The 11416-nt window shown below is 42.6% G+C and overlaps 1 protein-coding gene across 1 annotated transcript; it reads left to right on the forward strand.

The window, feature by feature from the left end:
- The first annotated feature begins 1969 nt into the window (after window positions 1–1969).
- Window positions 1970–9283, forward strand: LOC104964145 (SH2 domain-containing adapter protein B-like). Its single transcript, XM_010792866.1, has 4 exons — window positions 1970–2081; window positions 3121–3295; window positions 4989–5108; window positions 7902–9283. The coding sequence occupies exons 1-4, from the start codon at window positions 2006–2008 to the stop codon at window positions 8086–8088; spliced, it is 558 nt and encodes a 185-aa protein (XP_010791168.1). The 5' UTR covers window positions 1970–2005; the 3' UTR covers window positions 8089–9283.
- The last annotated feature ends 2133 nt before the right edge of the window (window positions 9284–11416 follow it).

An 11416-nucleotide genomic window follows, 5' to 3' on the forward strand; every position in this document is an offset into this window, starting at 1 on the left:
CGTGTGTACGTGTGTAGTCGTGTAGTGTGTGTGTGTGTGTGTGTGTGTGTGTGTGTGTCGTGTGTGTGTGTGTGTGTGTGTGTGTAGTGTGTGTCGTGTGTGTGTGTCGTGTAGTAGTAGTAGTAGTAGTGTGTGTGTCGTGTGTGTGTGTGTGTGTGTGTGTGTGTGTGTGTGTGTGTGTGTGTGTGTGTGTGTGTGTGTGTGTGTGTGTGTGTGTGACAGTGTGTGTGTGTGTGTGTTTGCATGTTCATCCTTTTGCCACTCTTAAAACTGACTCTTAGGTACCTTAAGTGTTACAACATGGACACAAAAAGCTCTCATGTTTTTAATTATTTGAATTCTCTATTTAGTTTTGTTTATTTATTTCATTTTACTTTGTGGTGTTTTCTCTTCTTAGTTGAGATGCACTAAGGTTTGGATCCTGGACTTTAGGATGCTCTCATCTACTGGTTCTCTTTTCACTAGTGTTTTAGCTGGAGGTTAAATGCTGGGATGAATGATGCTTTGACAAGATAACCATTTATACCCTGTGCCAAAAGGCCGGGCTTTAAGAGCGTGCGTAGATGAGTGATCTGTCTATTCCATTTATTGTGAGTTGACCAAGATAATAAAAAATGGATGCCAGAAAAACAAGAAAATGCTTTAACGGCCATGTCCAAAGCCAAAATCAACGATGTGGATAAGACAGTGGAAACAATTCATCTCATCACCACTTTCAATTTAAGTGAGGAAAAACACATTTTAGGATTCCAGAGCAGTGGACATTAGTGGTTAAGAGACCACAGCCAATGAAAAATCAAAAAAGGAAGAAGAGTCCTTTCCCGTCCTTCCTTCTGTGAAACACCACCACCTGAGCCTATCTCTCTCTTTGATGGCTGAGCACATTTCTGATCCGTAATAAATTGTCTTGGCTTTCTCCATTCCCGCTTGTTACTCTTCACTTGCTTTTGTGTGCTTCGCATGTACACCCTTCTCTCTTTTGCCTCTCTCTCAGTTCTACTCGAGAATTACAGGTGTGAAATGTGATGTGGTGGTGGTGAGGGGGATAGGCTGCAGAGTGTGGCAGCGGAGGTGTTTCTGAGTGTCAGGTCTGTGTGTGTGTGTGTTCCTGCATGTCCTCCCATTCAGGGGTGCCAGGCCACACTTTCATCCTGGCTTTAGCGGAGGTGCGGCCCACTCCAGATGGGGCCATTGTGCTGCGCCATGCATCAATAATTCACAGAGAGCCAGAGAAAGTGGCGGAGTGTGTCTGCCTGCTCAATAATTAACCAGGGAGGGAGTGAGGCATGTATGTACAGCCTGGGTCCCTCTCAAACACCCATTCAAATGGCCCTTTGATGTCGGAGGCCTTGAGGGTCTTTGGATTTGCCGGCTCATTAAGATGTCACCCCTCTTTCCCTTTTATTTGTTTTGTAATCCGCTTGCGCCGTGAGCAGGAGCTGAACGTACGGTGTGAAACTGGCATAATGTGTGTGTGTGTGTGTGAGGCTGCAGTAATGACTGTTAAAGTAGATGCTTGCCTGCTATGGTAGATAATGAGCTATTTTCAGTTTCTGTGCACCTTCTGTGCTCTCCTACTGTAGGTAGGACGGTCTTCTGCCCACATGCTCCTCACCTCCTCTGTCACACCGCACTGTGGGATGCACAGTTTCTCAAAGTGGATTCGTTCAAGTGACTATAAATAATGCAGCCTCTGACTTCCCCTGTCCTCTCTTATCACTCATGATACATTATTGCAAATATAGAATCTGAGAGTATATTACTTCTCTTTATGACAGGAGGTAGCGTTAATAACATCTCACGACCCAACATCTGCCATTCCCTCGCACACTCTCAACCCCCTTCCACATCTCACTTCTCTCTCCTGCTCACATTTAGATCGTGCACCTGATTTCTTCACCACTTCTCTCCCACATCTTCCTTTAGTTCACTTTGATGTAGCCCATCTGCTGTTTTCTCACTCTGACGCTTTTTCTCTCGCCATCTCCCATCTCCTCTATTAGAAATGAGGGATTTGTCCGAGTTGCCCTGGCCCGCGCCGGTGGGTCATCTGGAGGAGGAGCCCACCGCCAGAGAGCAAGGTGACCTCCCACCCTGAAAACAACCCTCCCCCCATCCCTGCCTCGCCTTATCTCCACACATACAGTCACCCTGACCTCCATGACCCATGCTGTTGTTCTACATCTGCTCTACCTCCACCCTAACCCCCCTGCAGGCGCATCTGCACCACCTGCCTGTTGCTTATTTTGGGTTTAAAGTGCTTTTCTTACCACATTCCCCTCCAGCATCATCCACGCATGAAAAGCTTTGTGTAAATTAAGAAGCCTGCTGTGTTCATTTCAAGGTTTTTAGAAGCGCTGTGCTACAATTATTGTTTAATTACAAGTTCTGTAGATTGAATTTTGCCAAGGTTCTGCACAGAAGGGGTAAATAAAACAGTCTGTTTACATAATTTGCTCCAGAATCAAATCAAAGTTTATTTATACAGCCCAATATCACAAAACACTTTTGTCTCAGTGGGCTTTATAGAACCCGAATGACAGTGCTACAAGATAAATACAATTACAAGAAAATAATAAAAAGGCAAGATAGAATGTAAAATACAAATTAAAATGTAAAACAAAAAGACAATTAAAAAAAAAAGAACAGTAGGAAAAACTTGGGGTAATCTTAAACCAGCTTTTAAAACAAAGTCTTCAGCACACTCTTAAAAGTTTGGACACGGTCTGCCTCCCCTAATGAAAACAGGAAGTTGGTTCCAAAGAAAGAGAGCTTAGTAGCTCTGGCTCTTGATCTGAAGAGAATAGAATAGAATCAGTATTGTCAACATAAAGTTATCTGCAGTGTAAACTTTTGGAAGAAAGAGCAGAGCCGAGCAGGGAACACACCAACTTCCTGTCTCTATCTGCCCTGTGTGACTCATAAAAATGTTGATAATGGTTATTGTGATGATAGTTTTGCAAACCGGGATCTCCTGTCTTTAGTCTGACCCCTCTCCCTCCGGCATGCCTGGTTTTGAAATAGCCGGATGTCTGATGTTTACCCAACTCTGGCTGTGAGGTTTAATCCCTTTTGATCACAGCACTGTGTAAACGCTCTGACTCACTTTTCTGCCCACAGTGCAGTTTGACGGCGCAGATTGGGACCGCTCCTCGTCGCCCACGGATCGGCTTCGTCCTCCGGGCCCCAGGTCCAGCCCGCTGGCAGGAGGGGGGATGAAGTTTCGGTCGCCCCAGGAATGCCTCACCCTGGTGGGGGAGAGAGTGGACGCCACGCTGCCTCTGGAGAAGCAGGTGTATGTATGCAGTCTTCTGTTAACCCCACAGGAACTTCATTATAATACTTCAGTCGCTCTGTGTCGGAGTATAGACAACACTCCGGTTGTTAGGAGGCTTACATGCTTGGGACTTCTGATAGCTAATGATTAAGGGTCTTCATTTAATTACATTGGATATAACACAGGATAAAGGAGTTGTCTTAAAGTAGTAGTTGTAGTATAGCTCACATCAGCTGTACCCACAATGCTGTGCAATATTGAAAAGTTACAACTAAAGGACAGTAGGGAATTAGATGTTTACGTTGCAGAAATATAGGATTAAATCATGCCTTTTATGGCTGAGATTTGATGTTTACACGCATGAAACAAATCTAAATTATGCAATTAGTTGCGCATGTAAATGTAATTAGCATAAATTATTGTCTCTGAGCTGAACATGTAAATGTCTCTGCAGGGGCTCTCATGCATTTATCATTCATTGTTATAACCGTGATTTAAAACATTTGAGGAAGCACACGTTTGTACATCCGACAAACAAATCCTAAACTCCATTACATTGCACCCCTTTGATCTATTAAGGGCGTGGACATATTAACACGCAGCGGGTATGTGTTTCGGCTAAGCAGCACTCATCAGAGCTCACAGAAGTGCGAAAAGGTTAGAATGAGAACTAATTAAGTCAGACCATTAAAAACACACATTTACCCTAGTCTTGTAATTTCAGACATCATTGGTGTGATTTATTTGTTGTTTCTGTGCACATAAAGGGCCATTTTACTAATGAAATCCAATCACATGACACCCCTTAAGCACACATGCACACACACATGACACACATTGTTGAATTAACAAACACTAACTTGCGCACACATTTGCTTCAGGGTGATAGTTGATTATTACGCCCCATTACTCACTGATTATCTCTTCAAGGCTTTGTGCTCCGTGTTTCCTTCAGTTCGGCTTCAAACAGAGAAAGAGTATCACTGTGGACCTGTAGCATTCAGCCATGTCGAGGGAACCTTATTATTAGACAGGAAAAGTTTATATTTGCGACTTCAAGGTTGTGTTGTCCTTTCTAGATTTGTATATTGTTTTTGGAATCCTGTATTAGCCACACAGGGGGCATAGTGCTATGGATGGCAACATTACTGGATTGATTTAAATGAAATCAATTAAAAACATACTCTCTTGATGCTCTGATCTTTCCTTGAGCACCAATGAAAGGTCAACATTTGTAGTTTTGAGGGAAACATCTCAACCAGTATGGACAAGATTGCCATGACATTTGCTAATGACATTTCTACATTAGTTACACTGTTTTTTTTACTGCTGTTTAGCAAATGTTAGCATGCTTACAATATTCCTCCTTAACCTTTGCATGTGAGCATCATTTTGTCATTGTGGGCATGTTAGCGTACTGTTGTGAGCATTTAGCTCAAAGCACCACTAGACCATGTGCTGGAAAGACGAACTCTGCCACAGTGTTGCTGGTGTTTCTGAGAATTTTGCCCTGAAAATAGAGAATTTGTGTTCTTTTTTTTTTTTTACGTTAAATATGAATCTTTGGAAACATTCATCTCACTTATAATTACTTCCTGTATCATCATTGTAAACATGATGATTGGCAGTTCATTTTGAGATATATTGCTATAATTATCAGGTTGTGGAATCAAATTAATTAAATGTGTGTGTGTGTGTTTTGTCTCATCAGGTGGTACCACGGTGCACTGTCTCGCTCAGAGGCAGAGTCGCTGCTAACGCTGTGTAAAGAGTGTAGCTACCTGGTGAGGAACAGTGAGAATAACCGCTCTGAGTATTCCCTCTCCCTACGGTAAGACACACACACACACACACACACACACACACACACACACACACACACACACACACACACACACACACACACACACACACACACACACACCTATAAACCACCTCCAGTATTGTTCTCCGACAAACAGCATTACAATTTAATTGCACACTGCTAATGTTTCTTCCGTGCGACTAAGAAGTGTGTGTGCTGTGTGTGAAGCCAGCTTAGCTTCCGATCTCATATCGCAGTCTCCACACCTCTCCATCTGTCTCACCCTCCTCTGTCTACCTCCCTCCAACATCACCCCCCCTCAGGATCCCTGCCGCACTGATTCCCCTCCCGATACTAATTTCCAGAGCACAATAGTGCTTATCTGGTCAAATCTCTCCCTTGTAATTACTACCACGATCCATCGTCGTGGCCGTGCACCGCGCTCCCATCACCCCTCTCTCCTCAACCCATCCTTGGCCCTTCTCGGTGGCCAGCCTCCCTGGCCCCAGTGGACCCTCTTAAGTGGTAATCAGGCAGGTAGAGCACACTTCAGTGCACACATCATCCTCACCGTAATCACTAATGAATATGAATTACCTTCTGTGGGCCACACAAGAAGCCAATCCAGGAGAGAAAGCGAGGGGGGTGAGGCACGGAGTGTCACTGTGTTGTGCTGACATATAAACAAGCTCATGCATTACTCATTTATGTGACTAAAGTGGGTTTGACACACACGCACGCACGCACGCACGCACGCACGCACGCACGCACACACACACACACACACAGAGAGAGACAAACAAACAGACATGCACACACACATGCAAGTTTGCTCAAGCAACAAGGTCACAACTGGCACTGGTTCCCCAGCCGGTGCATTTGTGTTTTTGGAAGCAGATTAATGTCTTATGAAAATGTAAAATATTTTATTTTGCTTGGTTCAAATGTGCTGCTGTCCTTCATTGAAGTAGACTTAACAAAAACAAAGAACATTGTCAAACAATGTGAAAGCAGCGTAGATATTTAACCAGCTTAAAGGGAAACTTTGGTTTCAGACAGCCTTTGTTTTCTTAGTCTTGGCCATCATTCTAATCAGTTATAAATACATTTAGTTAGTTGCTGAGATCCTAGAACACAATGCTAAGAAGAAGTCAAGAAACAAGCAGTCTGATGATCTAACAGCTTTCAAGCAAAGCTTCTGATCAGCTTAAGGTATTTGCAAGAGAAGACGAAATGTCAAATATTACCCAAACTCATGAACATCCATCACAGTTAAGAGGCTTTGACCTGCTTTCCCCTTCCTGACTTTTCACAGTTTTCTTGTGCTATGGCAGATTTTAACAGCATTTTTGGTGCAATTACTTGTTTTCTTGCATGTATAATAGTCTGCATGTTTTAAATGTACCTATCACCTTGTCCATTGAACATTTTTGTAGTCAATACATGCCAATGAACTACAATACCCTCGAGTAAAATTGTGTGTCAGATGTTTCATGCATCAGGGTCACTTGTATTCTGTTGTATGTCAAAGATTATGACTGAAACATGTGTGTGTAATCAACAAGTGTGTCATTGTAATTTGAACACCTTGCAAAGCCTTTTTTTACCAGGTGAAAGGTGGACACTTTAATCCCTCACCTCTAAACACAATGGTTCAGATAAAGGTGTAATTGTTTTCTTTATCAGATATCAGCAATTGTTTTGGCGATACAGTCACAACGGCAGTCAAAACAACATATAATATGGCCCATGTTATAATCAATAGGAATTTTCTTTCTTGTCTTCAGTGGGTTAATGATCATTTCCCATCATGTAGGTTAGTCTTTATCTAGGTGTTGTGACTGGTCTTCTGGTGTTGTTAGATACTGACACGTTTTAATGTCTATGTGCCCTTCAGTAAGGACAGCTTGTGTAAAAACAACCAATATTGTTCAATAATGCAGCATTCGTGGACTTTTGTCATTGGGTTGCTCCTTGGACAAAGTCAACAGCATCTAAGATAACAGAGTCATGTGGACAGTGGGAGGAATGAGGAAGGCTGTTTTATTGAGACAAGATTACCTCCAAAGTGAGTCAGCAGTGAAACAGACAGATATAAACCAACATAAATATATTTATGGAAGAGCACCGACTCAGGTTCTAATGTACCATAAGATACAAAGTGTCCCACGAAACAAACAGGACTATATGAGCGCTGACGTGATGAAGACTCTAACTCTGGAGGCCAGTGGGATGAAGATAAACTGCCTGTTGTTCAGCTGGTTGTAGTCTCATAGGGGTTTCTGGCTTTCACTGCTCTTCAAAATGTAATTCGTTTTACTAGAACAATGACAATTACGATGACCGATTTCAGCCCTTGACTTTCCCTCTGCTTCTATAATTAGACATACATCATGACTGGCTGGCTGCCTCTTAAAGGAGAAGTCCCGTCATGGCTGCCTGGGATTTAAAGGGGAGGAACCAGCATGGTTTTCTTGGCTAAGCCACTTTCACAGTCCAGCGTTTTTTCTTTCACTCCCAATGGCTTTGTCTTTCCTTTCAAGTGCTGTTACACCACCCGCTCATCCATCATAAAGCCTGTCCTTCCTAATTTGTGACATGGTGTTAAATCTCGGTTATATTCCAGTCCTCAAAGAGCAGGAACGAGAAGGGAACATAAATCCTGGTTGTCATTTCCACTGTGTCAGCTGCGTGAGGTTTTATGTGCCCCACATGTAATATCCTCTCCCACACCCCTCTCTCACTTTCATATTGAATCTCTCCCACACTTCTTTTGTCTCCTCCCGTTCTCAAACCATTATTTCTGTTTTCTCCCCACAGGAGCTGCCAGGGTTTCATGCACATGAAGTTCACCCGGTATAAAGACGGCAAGTACGTGCTGGGACAGAACAGCCCTCACTTTGACACCATCCCAGAAGTCATCCACTTCTACACCACGCACAAACTCCCCATCCGAGGTGCCGAGCATCTGTCCCTGCTGTTCCCCGTGCTCGTGCAGACGCTCTGACGCTCCTCCTGGACGCCATTGTGATCGGACACGTACACCTTGAATGTTTGACTGGATCGTCCCAAGCTAGTTGGAGTTTTCGATGATTCAACACACTGGGGGCAAATGCCCTCACCCACCACTGCTGTTGTACCCGTGCCAAGTGTCTCTGACATCCGGAGGAGATCGATTCACATGAAATGCAAAACCTGAACTTTAGGCCACCTTTGCTGTAACCCCTCTCTCTCTCATCTCTCACTGAACTGAGGGGGCCGGCTGCTGGACATGTGAAATCCTCCCTTTCTTTCTTACATTTCTTACATAGCTGACTGAAATGCAGAGGAAGTAAACAGAGCTGGGAGAAAGTCTGTATTTTCTGGATGTACCGATGGCCTAGTTTACAGGAGACCAGCAGGAGAGTTGGATTTAATTACTGCTGTTCAACAAAAAAACACCTCATTGACACTGGGAAAAGATATTGCTGTTGTTAGGTGAAAACCTCACTAATCGTATTTTGCAGATTTTTCATGTTTATATGGATCATCACATTGTATAAGATAACCCTCTTCATACAAACACTGTTGTTAAATGTTGGACAATTCACAAAACAACTGCTATTTTCAATTATATAAGGTTTTTTACTAACAGCAGTTATATTTCAGATGCTTTCTACACAAAGACACAAACTTCTGTTCTTCACTGTCCTGCTGCTGTATGTTGAGAATTAGCTTTTCTCCATGTTACTTGTGAGCAACAGAGAAGCTGTGTTGTATCGGTACTTGTGTTGACCTTGTTGACCTGTATCTCTTGTTGGTTGCTTGCTAGGTTTGTTAAAGAAAAAAAAAAAAGATCTCAATGCTGTCTTTTTCTTTTCATTGACTTGAGGCTCGGTAGCTAAGCTGTAGGCTAAGTCTGAAGCTAGGAGATTAAATCCTCTCAAAACAAACCCTAAAACTTTGAGACTGCCGCGTTCTCACACTTCCTACATATTCAAGCTCAGATGTTCTCGTCTCTCCAAGTCAATACATGCTGCTTGGTGAGATGTATTTGAGTTGCGTGCCATCTGGAATGGGATCCCAAGTCTGCTGCCTGGTTGCAGCATCGTGTGGCAAAAACAGTTTTTAGAAGAGAGCCAATTCAAACACATTTATGACAATTGGAACTGAGAGATAGACAATTATTCAAATCATCCGTTCTTTTTACAGAGTTGACTAGGTTTTATTAATTATTATTTTGTTGCCATGTTCTGTCACACATAAAAAAGGACAGGATGTTTAATGTACCCACTGTGCTGAAGCATCTCATTTGTTCTAAATGTTGATTCTACATTTAGATCTTTATGTAGATCACTACTTCCCACCCTGAGGGCTGGGACCCTCCCAAAGGGGTTTAGTGATGAGTCGTGGGAGGAAATAATGAAAAACTAAACTCGACTGCTACACACAAATATTTAAATGTACAGACTAGCGTATGACGTTTTCTTGTTTTATTGTGAAAACTGTATATTTTTTTCTTCTTTTTGCCTCTAAAAATGAACCAAAAACTATTTAAAATAGCTAAATCCTTTTTCTCTCATTTAAATAAGAACAAAAATAATTCAGATTTAGAGTCGAAGTGATGACATGTTATACAATGGACTCATTAGACTCTCACAGAAAGAAGAAAAGAGGCACAAAGGACTTGGCAGGAAGATTGCATGCTCCACACAAAAAATGCACACATTTGCTTTCCCTCATCCACTGACAGCAGTGCTGGGGGAGAGAGAGAGAGAGAGGGTGAGGACTGGGGGTGAGGTGTGGCTGGGGAGGGTGAGGCAGCCCCTCATTATTTGGGCTGCGCCTCAGTGAAAAGCACTGGGATTGCTTTCATTACTGAGCCAAATGAAATAGCAGAGGCTGATTACCCGCGTGACGGAGAGAGGAGACGAGCCGGATCACTCTATTGGGGAGAAAGAGTGAAGGAGGGAGATGAGGGGGGGGAGGAGGGAGACGGCAAACAAGTGTGTGTGTGTGTGTGTGTGTGTGTGTGGGTGTTTATGAGTGTAAGAGAGAGAGACGGTGACATGGAGGGGGGGCTGCTATAGTCCCATTTTTCAAACAAGGCTCCCTGGGGAGGGATATGAATAATAACGACAGTAGCAGAGCAGCATGTTCAAATCAAACAAATATCACACTCTTATTTCTCTGGGTTTTGTATACCTCTAACCTTCTCTCTGTTTATTTTTTTCAGTATTTCAGCTTTTTTTTTATTAGCTAATTCTTTATAAGAAAAAGCTCTAATTTCATGAGTGCATTTGTGTAGGTTGGAACAAATGGCACTCGCAGGATTTTATAACAATTCTGGTGTGTGTAAATTGTAAAATGAGTGTGTGTGTGTGTGTATGTGCAGCTGTCACATCAGAAAGATGTGGGTAATGTCAGATCTGGGGGGTGTCGGCGATTACACGGTGAAGGCAGCTGTTAATCCATCAGACAGGCTCGGAGGAATGAACACCTGTGATCACCGCAGAGCCAGAGAACATTTTGGGAAACCACATAACATGCACACACACACACACAAAGCCTAAAAGAGGTCTCATACCTTTTTAAAGAGAAGTTGTGACACTTTGCAGTATCACAAGCACAGGTGTTCACATAAAATCAATGGGTGCTAAATTCCATTTTCCTGTTTGAGGGTGCCGGTTTCATCTGGTCATGCGTTACTGTGACACTTAGTTGAGCAGAGCCAATGTAGATGCTGTTAATAACACGTGTGCGTTTCTTATTATGAGAAAGTCAAAATGCCGTAAACAAAGGAATATAAACCTTATGCTGAAACATAATCAAGTTAAAGTTAAAGAAGCAGTACCATTTGCAAATGAAGCATTTGACATAAAAATGGGAATATTACAGGAAATCTAAGTTTTCTATTAAAACATCATCAAAAAAACTAAAATATTTTGATCTCAATAGACCATCTTACAACTTTTAAAGGGGCCCTATTATTATTTTTGGGGTTTCCCCTTCCTGTCGTGTGTTATAGGTTTTTGTATATGTAAAAGGTCTGCAACGGCTAAAATCCCAAATCCCACTCCTCCATTGGACTCCTATGTTAACTTATGTTACATAGTGATATCACTATGTAACACTCGTGCTTCTATTGGCTAGTGCTCCAACACATACGTGATTGACAGTTAACCAATCACAACAGAGCCGGCCAGCTAACCAATCAGAGCAGACTGGGCTCTGGTTTCAGACAGAGGGTGAAAAGAGGTGCTGCAGCACAGGCAGTATGAGGAAAATAAGACTTTTTGAACATTAAAGTATGGAAACATGTCCCACTAGAGACACAAAATACAAATATGAACCTG

Source organism: Notothenia coriiceps, unplaced genomic scaffold (assembly GCF_000735185.1).
Source record: "Notothenia coriiceps isolate Sejong01 unplaced genomic scaffold, NC01 NC01_scaffold00036757, whole genome shotgun sequence".
Taxonomy (NCBI): Eukaryota; Metazoa; Chordata; class Actinopteri; order Perciformes; family Nototheniidae; genus Notothenia; species Notothenia coriiceps.